The following is a 20241-nucleotide window of genomic DNA, read 5'->3' as shown; positions in this document are numbered from 1 at the left end:
TTTTTTAATTATCTCATGTAGTCCTCAGATCACCCCTATGACTTAGATTCTATATCCTTTCTTTCACTGCTGAGAATACTAGCTCAGAGATATTTAAGTAATTTGCCTAGTCATATAGTTAACAAGTGACATGGTCAAGATGCAATTTCAAATCTGACTCTAAAGACCAAGTTTTTAGAAGAAAATCTGATAAAGAATACAAATTTATGTTTCAAACAATATGTCTTCAAAAGAAAAAGGCTGAATTAAACACTGCATTGCTCCACAAAACTTAATTAAAATACTCAATAGCTCTGCTTAATCCAATCAATATTACACACTAGACTAGGCAACTTGATTAAACGAGAAAAGTCCCAAACTAGGGACTATGAGAGGTACTACCTTCAGAGAGTAAAATTTTTTTCCTACTCTATACTGATCAAAGCTATTGTAATCATATGAATTTAAAACACACTGAGAATTTCAAGGGGGGAGGGGGAACTACTACAAGAAGCCATTAAAAATCTCCGCAAGACTCTAAAACAACATTTAGCAAAACTTCTATAATAAAGAGTGCTTAATAATCACTAGGAATTATTCAATAAATCATGATGTTGAAAAATTAATATTCATTGTCACTGCAAGTCATGACAATCTTAACTCAAACCTGAGAGACTCAAAACTAATTTTTCATGGACCAGATCTCTCCTTAGTAAATTAGGAACAACTGAAGCAAACACACCCAAGCAGATTTACCTCATAAGTGCAACTTAAAAGTTAACAAACCACACCTTAAATTGCAATTTTTGTCCAGGTTAACACCAGCATTAAGTGCCAAAAAAAAATTATTTCCCTATCTAGCCCCTCTACATTCTCAAGGAAGAATTCTTTGGAAACAAAACATAATTTCTGAACATAATATAATATGGTGAAAATTTCATCCAGATAATTAATGATCTATGGAAGGGACTTAAATAATATAGAAAGCAAGAAACTCTAGTTTCTTAGCCCACAGTGAAAATGAAATTAAGAGATCTGGTGCTTTCTATTCTATATTATATTGTGTATATATATGCTCTATTTTATATTGCCAACAGCACTCTGAGCAGTTGCTTTAAGAAATCCTCTATCCTTATTAAAGCCATTCATGGAATAGTTTTCATCCAAGTTCTGTAATTCCTGACTAAACTTGGAACTATTAACCTCTGTGTCTGAATTTTCCCATCTATAAAATGAGGGAGGCAAACTATAACAACACCTAAGCTTTCTGCCTCAGACTCTGCATTCAGGGGAACTGAGGCTACAATACCGACCAATTCTTTCTCCTTCAAAGCACTTAATCACACATTATGTCTCCCAACTCAAGTGAGGATTCTTAACATCAGGGACTTCTTCATCTCTGTATTCCTAGTGACTATCACAGTGTCTGATTCACTTTCAGTGCTCCATAAATTTTTGTCTAAATAATGTACTCTTGTTCCATTTTCAATGATAATAACCTCTTAAAGACAACTGAATTTGAAACTGTTTAATCTCTAATACAGCAATTACACAAAAACTTTAAGTAACTATAAAGACCTGATCAAACTGGCAAATACTACAGTTTAAATATAATGGTGATAAGGACTGAGAATATGCTTGGCCTGTTTTTCAAATTATGCCACTGGATCCACATTAACCATCTAACCAAAATAACAGAAAATAGTCCACTGGCAAAAGAATTAGCAAATGCCATGAGATATCACTAAAGTAAAGGGGTCCTACAATTCCAAACTGCATATTTATTATGTGGCACCATTTTTGAGCTACGTGAATTACATGAAAGCCAGACAAAAAAAGACAATGTCTAAAGATAGAGCAGTGGCTAGAAACCTGAACAAATAACTTCTTAAACCAACAGGGTAAAGAACTGAACATTAAGATAGTAGCAAAGTGTCCTACATCTATAATAAATCCTTAAGAAAGATTTTAAAAGTTAAGTAACTTTAGAGAACTGACATCTCTGACCATATACAAAAATTAACTCAGAATGAATCAAAGTCCAAAATATATGCACTAAAATTATAAAACTCTTAGAAGAAAACACAGGAGTAAATCTTCATGACCTTGGGTTAGACAATGTCTTCTTAGATATAACACCAAAAGCACAAGCAACAGAAGAAAAAAACAGATAATTGGACTTCAACAAAATTTAAAACTTTCCTGCTATAAAGTATACCATCAAGAAAATAAAAAGACAACCTACAAAATTGGAGAAAATTTTCACATATATTTGATAAGTGACCTGTATCTAGAATGTATATAAAAAAACTTTATCTCAGTAATAAAAAGACAACAGTTTTTAAATGGGCAAAGGATCTGAATAGACATTTCTCTAAAGAAAATGTACAAATGGCCACTAAGCACATGAAAAGACACTCAGCATCACTAGCTATCAGGGAAATGCAAATCAAAACCATAATGAGATACCACTTCACACTACTAGAATAGCTATAATAAAAAAGATAGTATTGGCAAGGATGTCAAAAAACTAGAATCCTTACACTCTCCTGGTAAGAATGTAAAATGGTACAGCCATTTTGGAAAATACTTTGGCAATTACCAAATGACCTAGCAATTCCACTCCTAGGTATACATCCATACGTCCACTTGTAAAAAACTTGTACAAATATTCATAGCAGCATGATTCCTAACAGCCAAAAGTTAGAAACAACCCAAATTTATATTAACTGACAAATGTACAAATAAAATGTAGTATACCCATGCAATGGAATTATAAATTGACAATAAAAAGAAATGAAGTCCTGATACATGGTATAATATGGATGAACCTTAAACACACGATGCTATATGAAAGCTACCAGTCATAAAGACTACATACTGTATGATTCCATTTGTATGAAATGTCCAGAAAGAATATTAGTGGCTGCCTAGTGCTGGAGAAGTTGGGAGGGAAATGTGGAACGGCTGCTAAAGGGTATGGGGTTTCTTTTGGGGGTGATGAAAATGTTCAAAAATTGACAGTAGTAATGACTGCACAACTGTGAAAATACTAAAAATCACTAAATTGTACCCATTAAATTGGTGAACTGTATGGTATATGAATTATATCTCAAAGTTGTGTTTTAAAAAGATAATCAAAAAAAATAATCAGATGTAACGTTTCTTGGAAGAAATGTTGCCAACCAGCTATAAATCCATGTCTTCAAAATCTAAGTACCAAATCACTCACTGCCCTCATTAAATAGAGAAATGCTCATTAGGAAAGTAAAAAGGGATGGGGTAGGGGGATTGGCAAACAGGGACTACAATGACACCAGAGTTCGAATACTTACAAACTGGATACTTTATTTTAGCATTCTGTTATATGGAATCATGAAAATTTCTTCTGAAATTTGAGAAACTGGGTAGCTAAGAGAGCTAGGCGCCCCAATACTAATGCACAGACATAAAAAGAAAAAGGCTGATCACAAAGAACAGGAAAATATTGGTCATATGTCTGTTCAACTGACTGCCAAGCTCAAATGACCACTAATGAATGAGCCACTGAACTAATATCCTAAGGATGGGAGGACATCCCTTATTTCCAATAAACTCTCAAGAGATTTTTGCAACAAAAAGTTTGTTTTATCATACATAGTGGTTCTCCACCAAGATTGAGTTTTCTGTCATTCATATTAAATACTGAAATAGCAAAACAATTACCGCTAAATGTGGCAAGCAAAGACCTGTGAAAAAAATTTTAAAAGTCTTAGTATTTTGGTCATATTATAGGCAGTCAACTTTTTTTTTTTAACATCTTTATTGGAATATATTTGCTTTACAGTGGTGTGTTAGTTTCTGCTGTATAACAAAGTGAATCAGCTATACATATACATATGTCCCCATATCTCCTCCCTCTTGCGTCTCCCTCCCACCCTCCCTATCCCACCCCTCTAGGTGGACACAAAGCACCATTGAGCTGATATCCCTGTGCTATGTGGGGCTTCCCACTAGCTATCTACTTTACATTTGGTAGTGTATATATGTCCGTACCACTCTCTCACTTCGTCCCAGCTTACCCTTCCCCTTCCCCGTTTCCTCAAGTCCATTCTCTACATCTGCATCTTTATTCCTGTCCTGCCCCTAGGTTCTTCAGAACTTTTTTTTTTTTAGATTCCATATATATGCATTAGCATACAGTATTTTTCTCTTTCTGACTGACTTCACTCTGTATGACAGACTCTAGGTCCATCCACCTCACTACAAATAACTCAATTTCATTTCTTTTTATAGCTGAGTAATATTCCATTGTATATATGTGCCACATCTTCTTTATCCATTCATCTGTCGACGGACACTTAGCTTGCTTCCATCTCCTGGCTACTGTAAATAGTGCTGCAATGAACATTTTGGTACATGACTCTTTTTGAATTACGGTTTTCTCAGGGTATATGCCCAGTAGTGAGATTGCTGGGTCATATGGTAGTTCTATTTTTAGTTTTTTAAGGAACCTCCATACTGTTCTCCATAGTGGCTGTATCAATGTACATTCCCACCAACAGTGCAAGAGAGTTCCCTTTTCTCCACACCCTCTCCAGCATTTATTGTTTGTAGATTTTTTGATGATAGCCATTCTGACTGGTGTGAGGTGATACCTCATTGTAGTTTTGATTTGCATTTCTCTAACGATTAGTGATGCTGAGCATCCTTTCATGTGTTTGCTGGCAGTCTGTATATCTTCTTTGGAGAAATGTCTATTTAGTTCTTCTGCCCATTTTTGGACTGGGTTGTTTGTTTTTTTGATATTGAGCTGCGGCAGTCAACTTTTAAATGTAGTTTTTCCATCTCAGATTAAATATATGTTTTACAGAACATTTACTTATCTATTTATTTATTTTTGGCTGTGTTGTGTCTTCATTGCTGTGCACGGGCTTTCTCTAGTTGCAGAGAGTGGGGGCTACTCTTCATCACAGTGCGCAGGCTTCTCACTGCAGTGGCTTCTCTTGTTGCATGAGCTCTAGGCGCGGGCTTCAGTAGTTGTGGCTCGTGGGCTCCGGAGCACAGGCTCAGTAGTTGTGGCACACGGGCTTAGTTGCTCCACGGCACGTGGGATCTTCCCGGACCAAGGCCCGAACCTGTGTCCCCTGCACTGACAGGCAGATTCTTAACCACTGTGCCACCAGGGAAGCCCCCAGAACATTTTCTTATGAAATGATTTCTGGCTAAATGACCTACTCTTGTTAACTTAGTGGTTAAGCTCTTCAGACAGTAATTAAAATCATACCACCAAATCCAAATCTACAACAATATATCCATGGGGAGAAAATGTTCAGAGTTCCAACTGTGACACCAGGGATTCATCTCCTGCTAGCTTCCCATGATGTCAAAAAGTAATCATAATCACAACTTTAAAAAATATTAGACTCAAATATAATAAAAAGAACACTAGATATCCTTTTCAAAAACCATCAACATTAAACAACCAAGTGTACAACTTTCCAACATTTAAACAAAGTTTACATCACAAGGTGATTTGTCATAAAAATAAAATGAGCTCTCATTATTATTACCCTCAGTTCAAGCTGTGATATATAATAGCTTCTAAAATCCCCACACTTTGTAAGACAACCAGTAATTTCTATGTTTTGTTTTTGTTGCTATTTGTTAATACCAAAAGTTTAAAAGTTAATAAAAATTAGAGTCTGCCTTAGGAAACATAGGCAATTTAGGGATAAAATAAACGAGAAGAATAAATAATCACATGTTGCAACCAAAGATAATCTTGCACCATAATTTATTTCCTTTATCTGTTATATTAAGAGCTTCCCATCTTTGTCTTAATCCAAAAGCTAAACTTCTGGAACTATAAGAAATGTAAAAAAATAAAAAAATAAATACTGAAGGCAGAAAAATTAAGCAATTTGCCTAAGGTCACCTAGCTAGGAGGCGAACAAGCAAATCTAGGCTGCCTGGTTCCAAAGCCACCCTTTTACCAACTCCCCTGGGCCACCTCTGTAAACTTCATTAACTTCTTCCTCTAAGCCCCCAGCACCAGGCTAAGAACACAGAAATGTTTGTCTGCAATATATATAGCTCACAGAATATTTTCTTATGGACTCAACTCTAAATGGTGGTTAAGTTCCCCCTGAGATTCAAATATAAACATTTCCATAAAATTTTTTTTAATCAAGTAGAAAAAGCATGTAACACTTCTTTGAAGCTTAGGGAATACATTAATTTACATTTTTATAATATGCCACTTACTTGTAAGCAATTCACTAAAATTTATGACTATTTGAGATGCCAAAAATTAGGTATGCTAGGCCATAAATAAAACCACAAGACTGGCTAAATCAACCAAAAGAAGCATCAACAGCTTCAGGAAAATTGCTAAATGGTAGTAAAATTACACTAGTACACCAGCCCCTGCCGTGACTGGCCCATATTCTTGATGCATTTTTCCTATCACCTACCACCTTCCACATATATTCCTCATCACTATATGAGAATTCTAACCACCATTGGAGGGTTCCCACAGATAAAATGACTGCCAGTAGCATATATACAACTCTGCCTTTGCTTATTTCTCTTGAACAAAGTGGAAACATCCAGTATTTGTTGTGTACATATTGTTTTTTCTATGATATGCAGTTTTGGCTGTGTTTGATAAGAAAAAATCTTTACTAGCTACATATACTAAATCACTTGCATTCAAATGTCTGATTTATTTTTCTTCTATTAACAATCAATTTAGAATTATAATGCATACCTGTCACAAATCCTTTCTTCCTAGTTTGAGCTCACCAATACTCAAAATGCACTACACTTTATAATATACACTTATTTGCTTCATTCTTTTAAGAGGTTCCAACAGTTCTGCTGACATGCAAAAAAAAATTCACTAATTCATCTGTACTCTGTAAAATAAATGGAAGTGTCTCTTTTAAAGAAAAGGAAAAGTATCAAGTTGGTAATATTGATGTATTTAGAATTACATTCTAAAAACAAGTATAAAACCCACTATTACACTTTTTTTTTTTTTTAAGTTTTGAAACAAGCAGAGATTAGAAGGAGTTGCAACACTAGCTCTGGCAATTTGGGAAGCTGGGAGAGCTAATATGTATACTCTAGGGACTTCAGCAGGTACTTGGGAGCCATTTTGCATGAAATATGAAGGGCTTTTTAAACTAAAATATTTCATTTCTTTTGCAAGAACACAGATTAAGAATAGAGATTTTTCAACGAGGGTGCCAAGACCATTCAAAGGAGAAAGAACAGTCTGTTCAACAAATGGTGTTGGAACAACTGGATATCCACATTCAAAAGAATGAAGTTCGACCTTACTTCACACCCTATACAAAAATTAACTCAAAATGAATCATAAAGCTAAAATTAAGAGCTAAAACTATAAAGCTCTTGGAAGAAAACACAGGGATAAATGTTCATTACCTCAGGTTTGGCAAAGGATTCTTGGATATAGTATCAAAACAAAAGCCACTAAATATAGGTAATTTGACCTTAATCAGAATTTAGAACTTTTGTGCTTCAAAGGACATTAACAAGAAAATAAAAAAGTAATCGACAAAATGGGAGCAAATATTTGTAAATCGTATATCTGGATAAAGGACTTATATCCAAAATATATTTTTAAAAATCATTTATAACTCAATACTAAAAAGACAAATAACCCAATTTTAAAATGGGCAAAGGATCTGAATAGACATTTCTCCAAAGATGACATACAAATGGCCAATAAGCACATAAAATATGTTCAACATCATACAGTCATCAGGGGAATACAAATCAAAACCAAAATTAGATACTTCACACTCACTAGGATGGCTACAATTATTAACAGGTAACAACAAATGTTGACTAGGATGTAGAGAATGCGGAACCCTCATACACTGCTGGCAGGAATATAAAATGGTGCAGCCACTTTGGAAAACTGTCTGGCAGTTCCTCAAATGATTCAACATTGTTACCAGAAGACCCAGAGATGCTACTCCTAGGTATATACCCAACAGAAATTAAAACAAGTGTTCAAACAAAAACTTGTATACAGATGTTTATAGCACCATTATTCATAACAGTCAAAAGGTGGAAACAACCCAAATGTCCATCAACTGATGAACTAGCATTACTAATTCTCATAAGCACCCCATGCCAAACGCCAGGGAGGAGATTATTGAGATTGCTATCTGCGTACACACTTACAAGGATTTCTTGTGGCATTTCTTGCACAGGGAAGACACTTGGTACAAAGTCAAATCCAACCAACCTCCACATCATCTTTTATGCCCATACATATTAAAAGTTGGGAAATTTCCTTCTTGTGACTTAAAAACATCCCATAGCGTTTGGACTTTCATTACCACCAAAAACTAAGTACAACTTTAATTATATCATGTAGACCTCTTCTATCATTTTTAACTGTATTCGGTCTAAATACAGGTCTTTTTCTTTTTTCATAAATTTATTTTTGGCTGCATTGGGTCTTCGTTGTGGTGCACAGGCTTCTCATGGCGGCTTGTCTTTGATGTGGAGCACAGGCTCTAGGCACGCAGAGTTCAGTAGTTGTAGCACGTGGACTCAGTAGTTGTGGCTCGCAGGCTCTAGAGCACAGGGTCAGGAGTTGTGGTGCCCGGACTTAGTTGCACTGTGGTATGTGGGATCTTCCCGGACCAGGGCTCAAACTCATGTCCTCTGCATTGGCAGGTAGATTCTTAACCACTGCACAACCAGGGAAGTCCCTAAATACAGGTTTGATTCTTTTTTTTTTTTTTTTTTTGGACTGCATTGGGTCTTCATTGCTGCGCACAGCTTTCTCTTTGTTGCACAGGCTTCTCAGCGCGGTGGCTTCTCTTGTGGTGGAGCACGGGCTCTAGGTGCGCGGTCTTCAGCAGTTGTGGCTCGTGGGCTCTAGAGCACAGGCTCAGTAGTTGTGGTGCATGGACATAGTTGCTTCACGGCATGTGGGATCTTCCCCGACCACAGATCGAACCTATATCCCCAGCATTGGCAGGCAGATTCTTAACCACTGCGCCACCAGGGAAGTCCCTACAGGTTTGATTCTATCACTATTTGGGCAAGAAGATATTGCTTTGCATTCACCTTTAGGCAATTCTGGTTGAAAGAAACAGACTCTGCACACAGAAAGAAGGATGCCAGGTTTCACAGAGGCTGGAATTCTTCAAAACATGGCAATATCTCTTGTAGTGCAAGAGCAGCTTGAATAAGGGACTGGAATTCTATAAAATGACCAGAAGCCCTGGTCAGACAATTCCTACTCTAGTGCTTCATGATTTGCATGATAGATAATTTGGCTCTTTCCTCATGTCTTTCCGTGGTTATTCCCGCTACAACTACCTGACTTTTTCTCTGTGCTCTCACAGAGAAAGATAGCTCCTGAGAAAGATAGCTCAGTTAACTATCACTGTTCTCGTTGGGGCAAAGTTTTTGGACCAAGCGATCTTATCTGCTCCTGATCAGCTCAAAGACTGGCTTCTGCTTGATAAGATCAGTCAGCTAAGACCAGCATGGCAAGTATCACACAGTAAAGGACATGATCACCTATGTGTAAGTAATCACTTCAGGCTGCTCCCTCAGTAGATGCTGGGGCTCAGAGCATAGCATCCTAGAACATAAACCCTCTTCTCTTGAGATGATCAGACTCAATTCCAATATCCAGTAGATTAAAACATGACAGAATTTACGCATTCACAAAATGGTCCATAAGGGTACAAAAATGTAACAATTAGAGACTTTTAAAGTAGAAAAAGAACTTGAGACACAAATCTCTGCCTTAGCATCTGTGATAGGTCATTGAAATTCTGTTTGAATTCCTTCAAGTGCTGGGGAACTCCATACCAAAAGAGCATTATCAGGCTATTCTAATAGATTTTTTTAAATCTTTATGTTAGGACAAAATCTATTTTCATATAAACTCTGCCAATTGGCCTTTTTTTCCTGAAGCAAGAACACATTTATTCATTCAACCAACTAAGAACCCTTCAAGCATCTGTATATCTCAAACTTCCCTTTAGCCTTCTGTAGACTAAACCCATTGAGTAAACTTAATTTTCCTAGGACTTGATTCCAGACCCATGGTCATTCTGTCTTCTTCTTGGGAACAACCTATCTTGTTCAAACCAGTCTTCAAATACGCACTGGGAACTGAAGACAATATTCACTGGATGGATAAGAACAGAATACTGTAGATTCATTTTTAAGAACTGGTCACTAACTTCATTAATCCAATATATATTTTCAGGAACTACATAACACTGTGATTCATATTAAGAAAATATCCAGTAAGTTTCCTGGATCTGCATTCGACACTAGTAAATATTAACTGCACTCCAAAAAACCTTTCTGGTTGCGGGGGGGTGGGGGGGCAACATCAGCAAAAGAACAGTTTACATTCAAAATTTTCACACTCACCATCATTTCTTTTACAATTATTGTAAAAGCCAAGGACCCAAATAAAACATGCTCAAACACTAGTTTTGTCTTTCAGCATTTGTCTTTCAGCATTGTGCCCACACTAGCAGCCTCCCATTGTACCTGCCTGGGAGCTTACACTGCCGTAGGAGATACTCAATCTAGACAAAAGGTTTTCACATATCTTAAGAGCGTAGATCCAGGGCTTCCCTGGTGGCGCAGTGGTTGAGAGTCCGCCTGCCGATGCAGGGGACACGGGTTCGTACCCTGGTCCGGGAAGATCCCACATGCCGTGGAGCGGTTGGGCCCGTGAGCCATGGCCGCTGAGCCTGCGCGTCCGGAGCCTGTGCTCCGCAACGGGAGAGGGCACAACAGTGAGAGGCCCACTTACCGCAAAAACAAAAACAAAACAAAAAAAAGAGCGTTGATCCACAGCACCCTGACACTATACCCTAAATAAAGAGACCGTCTCAGAAAGAATTACAGATGTGTTTTAAGCGATAGTTTGAACCCATATAAGATTAACAAATTGTTAAGAGAGTTGTACCAGCCTGGACTAAAAGAAACAGAGATATTTCAAATTGAAAAGAGGTTTCTGGGCTCCCAATTTTCAATGGGAAGGAAGCAGACTGAAAAATACTACTCCAGTTACAAACTGGAGTAATTTACAGAAAAGAAGGACTTCTCAGAGGGTAGAGCCAAAAGCAGAAGAAAATAAGATTAGAAAAAGACTTCCAAGGTAGTAGAACTGGGCCCTAATCAAAGAACTCTCATTGCCCCCAAAGTAGGGGACCCTGACTAATGAGCCTGGCTGGATTTCAGACCTGCTGTTTGTACCAGCGACTGCTACATGCCTCCCACTCCTCCATTTGATGGGAGTTCTATTGAGGTTATCCTGTACCTGTCTCACCATTTTACACTGGGTTTATCTTTTCAGTTCCTAGGTCTATATCAAGAGGGACAGAGTTCCTTTCATCAAGATGTGTAGTCTAATCCTCCCACTCCTTTTCTGAAGCTGGGCTGGTTTTGTGGCTTGTTTCGACTAAAAGAATGTAGCGGAAGCGAACTGACTCAAGAAGCCTTGTGGCTTTCACTCGTCTTCTTGGAACACTACTACCACCACGTAAAAAGCCCAGGCTATTCCTAGGAAAGGCCACATGAAAGAGCACCAATCGCTGCCCCCACTGACAGCCCCAGGTAACTGCCAGGTAGTTGAGCGAGGACATCTTAAACCATCCCACTCTAGTCAAGCTGCTGGATGACTGAAGCCACATGAGTGACTCTAGACAATAACATTTGAAAACAAACTGTCCAGCTAAATGTAGCTCAAATAACAAAATACTGAGCAAGTAATTTTTGTTTCAAGCCACTACATTTTGGGATTACAGTCAATCGTCCCTTGCTATAAGCAGGGTATTGGTTCCAGGAGCCCCCTTGGATACCAAAATCCTCAGATGCTCAAGTCCCTTATATAAACTGGTGTAATGCAGTTGGCCTCCATATCAGCAGATTTTGCATGTATTTGTTACACAGCAATAGATAACTGAAACAGAGGTAAATAAAATAATGATGCATCTTAATTTGATGAAATATAATCAGCAGCTCAATGGACTCTTTTTAAAAGTATCAACCTGAGGAAAAGAGAGTGGGAACTCATGCAGTTCACATGAACATAAAATACCACAGACCATAAGTTACTACCGCTATGTTCCAGATTAATGCTGAAAGATAAAGAAAAAATCCTTTCCTGTTGCTATCCAATCTCCAGTCTTAAAATTTTAAATGGCTAAGGGAAGAGTGGCATCCACTTTATTGTAAATGAAAACAAAACGGGTAACATCTTTGAATTATGGGTCTTTTTTTGGGGGGGGGGCTGCATTGGGTGTTTGTTGCTGCGTGCAGGCTTTCTCTAGTTGCAGCGAGCGGGGGCCACTCATTGCGGTGCGCGGGCTTCTCATTGCGGTGGCTTCTCTTGTTGCAGAGCATGGACTCTAGGCCTGCGGGCTTCAGTAGTTGTGGCTTGCGAGCTCTAAAGCACAGGCTCAGTAGTTGTGGTGCACAGGCTTCGTTGCTCCGCGGCATGTGGGATCTTCCCAGACCAGGGCTTGAACCCGTGTCCCCTGCATTGGCAGGTGGATTCGTAACCACTGTACCACCAGGGAAGCCCATGGGTCTCTTTTTAAGACAAAGTTTTCAACTTCAACTAAACTGTTAGGATACCACTGATATTACTGCAACTAAAGATACCACTGATATTACTGCAACTAAAAAGATAAATAAGAACACTGAATTGTACGCCATTTTAAATAGATTATTTCAATAGAGTAGAATTAATGTTTGAGGCCAAAATAAAATGGACAGTTGCTCAATTTTAATATAGAGTTCTTTTATTAGGGAGGAAGCATGTGAAGTGACAAAGCACTAGGATTCAGACAATCTGGGTCTACTCTTAGTAGGGTGACCTAGGGCAAACCACTTAATTATTTTTAGCCTTGATTCCTCAACTATGACCCTCCAAACAGCTACTATTAGCACTCTAGAAGATTCAAAGGTAACATGAACTTCACCAAATTAATAAGCTAAGAATAGTATCATCAACTATAATTAAATACAGTTCCTTGAATTCCTATTAATACTACCTATTATTATCTAATTAAAGGCACCATGCATTGAGCACTGATAACACACTAAATGTATGTTCACCTAATCCTATTAACAATCCTATGGAGAAGGTACTATTGATATTATTCTATTCTACATAATAGTAAACTAAAGGTATAGAGAGGCTAAGTAACTTTCCAAGGTTTCACAGCTGGTCAGTGACAAAGCCAAGATTAAATGCAGTTTTGGGTTTTTTGTTTGTTTGTTTGTTTTAACTCTTGAGCCAAAACTTTTAAATACTACATGAGAGCCTCAAGTCCAAGCTCCAAACACAGGACAAGAATTTTGGTGAAAGAAATGCAAACAGAGAATATATAGTGCCATCAGCAATTGACTAGGAATCAGGTGACCTAAATTCCAATGCCAATTCTGCACTACCTACGCCTCGATGTAAGACAATGGGCAAGTTAGCAACGGAAATCAAATAGTTTTTAATTAAGAAGAAATTAGGATGGTTGCCAAATGTGAAATATATATTTTGAAAATATGAACTTTATTTTTGAATACTGAAATATTTCAAATATTGAAAATAAGAACAGATTTGAGAAGAAAGATGACGATAAGGTAACACAAAGATGCACCTGAGAACTTTTTATATGTAAGTAGAGAGGACCAGAAATGCTATTTCAAGAATCACATTTACATAGAAGGAAACCAACAGTAGAAAGAAGAAAGAATATGCTATAAATGTAAAGCTTTACTTTGAGAGGAGGAAGAGCAGCTGAATTTAAGTAGAAAAATCAAAGGTCAGATACACAATGCTCTGACAGTCACCGAAAATAGGGAAAGATCATAAACAGAAACGTGTACAACCAAATCTTCTTTAGGCCTCAATTATCCATCCTTTGAGGCATTTTATGACCCTAAATAATCACTGTCCTCTGAATGCACCCACTTATAAAGAACAAAAAAGTTTATAATTTTATGCCACAATGAATATTTAAAGCTACTTTTGGGTTTAGAATTATTACAGCAACCTTCTGTACAGCAGAAGAGGAAAGTGTCATGGCAACATTACTTGTCACAAAAAAGCAGTCTGGGCTAAGAAGCCGACAATGTCTCGCCCTAACAAGAGAACTAGCTACGTAAATTACGCCAGGAAATGGAATGACAGAACAGAAAACAGCCAAACTGTCAGATGCTGAATAAACAGCATCAATGAATTATTTGAACTAGGAAGAGCTAACAGGTTCTTAATGTTATACCTCAAAATATTCTAAAATAATACCCGTTTGGCAAGTGATGAGATGTCTCTTTAGAATGTTTATGATTTAAGAATAATCCGATTTTCCACAACATGGGATGATGGAATACTAAACTTCTGGGGGGAAAAAATTCTACTCAAAGTATAACCATATCATCTTTAAAACCTAAAAGTTTCAGGCCAGGTGTAGAGAATTTTCTTAAGTGCTATTAGAGGCAAAGGAATAGTTGACTGAGTCTATTCTACATTTCTACAGTGAGTCAAGCTGTCAATAATAATCAGAATTATTAAGTTAAGATAATCCTCCATGAAATTAACAGGCAAACAATCAGAAGAGGGATGTTTTTCCTTTTCTAGAATTCTTAATAAGAGATAAAACCAGGAGTAAAAGAAGAGATGTAAATTCAACAAGCCAGAAGTGACCCTTGTAGGATCACAAATTAAAGTTACTATTGTACCTAACCAGGAGAAATTAACCAACTTCGAGCAACAGAAACAAATTACACGTGCTAAACAGCAGCACTCATTAAGAAACCTGGAGTGGTACTTTTTAAGGTATTTATATAGACGTTGCATTAAGTTAGGCGCAGATAATGAACACCTTAGCCGTCTTCCTTTGCCGGTTTCTATGCCAAGCCCTCTCGAAGCTGGGATCCAAAAGGTATACTCCAAGAAAGAAAGAAGCTCATGTGGGAAATGGTATCCTCATTCAGCTGTTCAGAGAACAGCTGACGCACAAGGAGCCTGGAAAATATCCCGTCGTTTACCTTACTAAGAGCGGTTAGGAAGGAAGATGATCGTCCACGTGCACTATTGTTTCCAGGTGTGTTTATTTATATTTAACTTACGCTTTGTTATCAGTACCCTCAACCTCAGGCAAATGGTGGGGAGGAGGGGTGGCAGCGCCGCTGGTGGCACCTGGGCGCAACACAAGTTTAAAAATTAAAAACAAAAACCTTTTATTTTTAATTGCAGCGTACTCGGTGCCCTCACCTCTCCTCCACATCTCTGCCATCACCCACGCAGCTCCTCTCAGCGCCGCCTCGGGTCCCCATGACAACCCCTCCCGAGGGTGAGCCCCCCTCCGCCATGTCCCGGCCCCCGCCCCTGCCCGGCCAGCCACACTTACCTGACAGGTGACAACTCCACCTGCTCTAGGTTCTTACTCTCCCCGCTCCCGAGAGGCGGGCCGGGAACCCCGAAGCCCCAGGAACCCTCACTCCCGAGCCAGGGCACGACCCTCTCCAGTCGGGGACGCGGGGAGGGCCGGCCGTATGGGGAGCTCGGTAGGTTCCACTCCGACCCCAAAACGAGTGACGCGTGGGCCGGAGCGCGACCCCACCGAGGGGTGCGGCGGCCCCGAGCCCCTGTCTTAAGGGGCTGAAGGGGGCCGAGTGGCGGGCGCGAAGGAACTTGTCGGTTTAAACAAACAACGACGCGTCACGGTGGCGGGAGATGCTGGGGACGACGCTCACCTTGAAAGGGTTGTTGAGATCCGGGTCTGCAAACGGGTTACTATCAAAATCCGACATCTCGCGCTCGGCGTCACCCACCCGACCCAGGCGCAGAGAGAGACAGAGAGGAGGCGAGGCCGCCGCCCCCCTGCGCGCTCACGTCGCCGCCGCAGCCGCCGCCGCCGCCGAGCAGATCCGGGTGCAGCTCGCGAGGCCACCCAGCCGGCCGTGCCACTGAGCATGCCCGGTGCGACGGGCTGCCGGACGCCGGCGCCGCTCCTAGTTCGCCATCCCGTTCCTCCGAGCCGCACTCCAGCACTCCGGGCTTTAAGTACGACCGAGTAGGAACTAGGGGCGGAGGAAGCTGGGAACAGTGGAAGAAGCGCGGAGGTGTTCTGTGTTAAGCGCATTTGGATGAGCGGAGCGTCCGGCTGGACTTGGTTGTGTTATCGATTTAAAATCGGCGCCGTGTGGCCAAGCTTGAGTTACGGGAGAGGTAGCTCTTCGTTGGCAAGAAAGACGTACACTGAGACCACTTCCCCAGGTTGGGAAGGCTGCTTGGGACGCAGGCTGCACACCTGGGGAAGGAGTGGCAGCTTAACTGGGCTCAGAGGCGCGGAGACCTAGAGAAGCTCCGCACCTGTAACCACGGATAACGCCCCGTGGGGCCTTGTCCTCACTAATGAATTTCGCACACCCCTGATTCCACCTGGAAATCCCTGCCTCCCGTCTTCCGGTTTTTTCCGACTCTATGTTGCTGCTAAATCACGGAGACCAGCCGTGGTGCTACCGATCCGGACTGGCTCCGCAGACGTTTGGGAAAGAGAGATTCAGTACCAGGGTCCGGCCCTTGGTACCGTTCTCCAGAATCTGCAAAATGGCTACTTCTCCAGAAATGATCGCGGGGTGGCACAGGTCCAAAGATCAAGGCCCTTAAGTTAATGTTAGTGGGTGACAAAAAGATGCCGTTTTTGTTTTCTTTCAAGCATTCAGGCGCAAAATATACACTTCTAATTTTTTCCTATCCACTACCCAACACCAGAGATTACCAAAAAATGAGTATGTGTGTGGAATTTATTTGTACCATTCGTTGCCCCACCCTTGAACTTAATGAGGGGGCATCTCTTTCCCCACCTCTCACCTTCCTTTTGCTCTAACAGCAAAACACTTAGCAGATAAAGCTATAAAAAGCCAGAATTATTTTCCCTTGATAGGTGCCTAAGAATTGGAAGGAACTAGAGTTAGTCTTCTTGGTCTTCTTGCACTATTCAAAATCATCTGGGAAATAGTTTCTCCCTACTGTGAAAACACTAGCTAGTGACGATAGACAAAAAAGCACATCTGCTGTAATCTCTCTTTGGCGGGATCCAGGTTGGGATGTATGACAAAGAAGCTGCTTCTAGGCAGCCGACTAGGACTGTCAACTAATAATCGACAACAGACTGGAATGATCGTGGCCGAGCTGCAAGACTGTGGACATGAAAAAGAGCAAACCGTCTATTGTGCTTGCCCTCCTATCCTCAGCAGCTACCAGGAGTCTAGTTTATAGCTGAGTGCTCAAAATATGCGTGGGGTTCAAATCCCAATTTTGATACTACTTGTGCTACCCACGTCACCTCTCTGAGTTTGTAACGGGTTATTTTAGAATTAAATGAAATAAGATAGAGAAAAGTGCCATGCATGTATATAGTGCCTAACAAATACTGTTGAATGTTTGAAAATGCCAAGGGAGCCCAGTCCATTGTTCTTATGTGTTTTACCTCATGGCTCTTGAGCTTGACCTTGCCCAGCTGATCGACTTCTCCCACCACTTTGGCCCTCACTCCCTCCACCTGTCCTCCAAATGATTCAAATAATCAGCAGCTATTTATTATGCATCTACTATGTTCCAAGACAATGAAGATCAGCTGAGCCTGCATTGCAGGATGGAAATTTCCAACGAAGCTGTGTTTACAGCTAATGATATTAGCACTTAATGCAAAGATTTACAGATTTCATTGTTACAGAATCACTTGGAATATTTTTTTTTTTAAAGAAGAGGTTGTGGGTAGGAGTTTATTAATTAATTTATTTATTTTTACTGTGTTGGGTCTTCGTTTCTGTGCGAGGGCTTTCTCTAGTTGTGGCAAGTGGGGGCCACTCTTCATCGCGGTGCGTGGGCCTCTTACTATCGCAGCCTCTCTTGTTGCGGAGCACAGGCTCCAGATGTGCAGGCTCAGTAGTTGTGGCTCACAGGCCTAGCTGCTCCGCGGCATGTGGGATCCTCCCAGACCAGGGCTCGAACCCGTGTCCCCTGCATTAGCAGGCAGATTCTTAACCACTGTGCCACCATGGAAGCCCCCACTTGGAATATTTGTTAATGATGCACCTCTCCATATCTCCTGTCCCTGAGATTTGGCTTTACAGTAGGGGCCATGGATCTGCATTTTTTATTCTATTTTTAAATGTCTTTATATATGAATATATTCCTTTACATAAATGCATAAATGGGTTCATAGCATACACACTAGTGTTTTCACCTTTTTAAAATTTTTTTTATTTTTTGTCCTCCTTCCTCTCCCATATGTTAACAACCCAGTATGTTCCTTTCAATATTCTTATAATACTGTATATGTACAAGCACATAACGTAACTCACATAATCGTATACAAACATATAATACATATGCATGCAGACATGCTTATACATAGTCATACAGAATTTTGGTATTGTCTTGCAAAAAGGGGATCATTTTTCTTTTTTTGCAACTTGTTTTTCTCACTCAGTGGCACAGTTTCTCAGTGAGAGGGGAATTGGCAAAGAGACAGTCTAAAGTTTCTTACCCCAGTACACCACATAAATATTATCACTTTTTATGTGTACCATTACTATAAAGGTGGAAAGTGTTAGGAAGCATAGCTTAATGGAAATCCCTCCAAATCAACAACTACGTGTCTAATTTATTCTTTTTAACAATTACAAAATCAGCATAGTTAAAGGACCCCAGGTGATTCTGATAGAGGTGATGCAATGACCACACTTCAAGGACACTGATATAAGAATATTCAGACATACAGTCCACAGGTGAGCTTATTAGAACCTTTCATGAAATTTAGAATCACAGGATAGGAGAACTGAAAGAACCTTTAGCCCCTCTCACAGCCAAAAAAGAAACTGAGTTTGAACAGGTTAAGTCATTTGCCTCAGTTACAAAGGAAGTGAACGGAGGAACTAGGAACAGAACTCGAGTCTCTCAACTCACATTTCAGACATTAAATTGATATATTTGGTTGGTAATATTTCATATAGGAAGAAGAAATGCTATGTGCAAGGTAGAGAGAAAGCATACAGGAGGCTTCATTCGTTGGAGTAGTTCATTTTTTAGGAGCTGCCTCCTAAGTTTGATAGAGCAAAGAATGAAGAGTCAAAACTACTTGCTAGATCCAGCTCTACCATAAACCAGCTGAGTGATCTTGATCATATCAGTTCACCTCTCTGACCTGAGTTTCCGTACTAGTCAGTCAACAAGTATTTACTGAGCACCTACACAGTGGTGAACATTGTTTTAGGTGTTGGGGGTAAAGCAGTGAACAAGCTGTAAGGGAGGCTCTGTTCCCAAAAAACTTCCTAAAAGGCCCAGAACATGGCTAAATGGTATCTCGGGTCCTTTAAACAGCTAGAACATTCTGTTAATCTGTGCCAGTGACCCACCCCTCCCTAACATTAGGGAATGCTTCACCCCACCATCATGCTGCTTCTCCCTCAGTCTGACAAATTTAATTTGTGAATCCTTTGGGCAAGGGCTATAATCTGAATTCCATGTTTTCTATACTGACAGCCGGTGAGTATTGAGAAAATGTCAAGTTAGTTATATTTCTTACCTCAAAAGTTTCACTGGGCTTCCCTGGTGGCGCAGTGGTTGAGAGTCCGCCTGCCAATGCAGGGGACACGGATCATGCCCCGGTCCGGGAAGATCCCACATGCCGCGGAGCGGCTGGGCCCGTGAGCCATGGCCGCTGAGCCTGCGCGTCCGGAGCCTGTGCTCCGCAACGGGAGAGGCCACAACAGTGAGAGGCCCGCGAACCGCAAAAAAAAAAAGCAAAACAGTATTATAGTGAAATATATAAATTATATAGTAAATTGTATGGTATATAATGTATACTATAATATGTGGTAAATTATATAGTAATAGTAAAATATATAAATATAGCAATATTAGTAATATGTAGTAATATATACAGTAACATATAAATGTAGTAAAATAGTAAAAGAAGCATTACAGTCCTGTGACTTTTTTGGATATACTATTTGTTCTTGTGTGAACAGACAGAAAGAAGACTACTTATTTTTATCTAGGTACATTTTCAGAAAACTGTTTTTGTTTTTTTCATGAACCATCAATTATATAATCATACTTGATATGACCTAATGTCTATGCAATTTCATAAAAGTCTTCCAAGTAAGGACAGTTTATAATGCTTAGATTGCAAAAGTAGGCATAAATTTTCAGGGGGATTCTTATAAGTGAGGAAATAATCA

The 20241-nt window shown here is 39.8% G+C and overlaps 1 protein-coding gene across 1 annotated transcript in view; it reads right to left on the bottom strand.

The window, feature by feature from the left end:
* Positions 1-15919, bottom strand: part of SCAMP1 (secretory carrier membrane protein 1) — a 102422-nt gene extending 86503 nt beyond the window's left edge. Inside the window, exon 1 of the mRNA XM_082651904.1 lies at positions 15745-15919. Within this exon, the coding sequence (XP_082508030.1) occupies positions 15745-15801 (57 nt within the window). The 5' untranslated portion in view covers positions 15802-15919. The remainder of the gene's footprint in view (positions 1-15744) is intronic.
* Positions 15920-20241: the final 4322 nt, after the last annotated feature.

Source organism: Grampus griseus, assembly GCF_964374135.1.
Source record: "Grampus griseus genome assembly, chromosome: 3".
Lineage (NCBI taxonomy): Eukaryota > Metazoa > Chordata > Mammalia > Artiodactyla > Delphinidae > Grampus > Grampus griseus.
The sequence above is the reverse complement of the archived record's forward strand: the minus strand, read 5'-3'. Positions and strand labels throughout refer to the sequence as shown.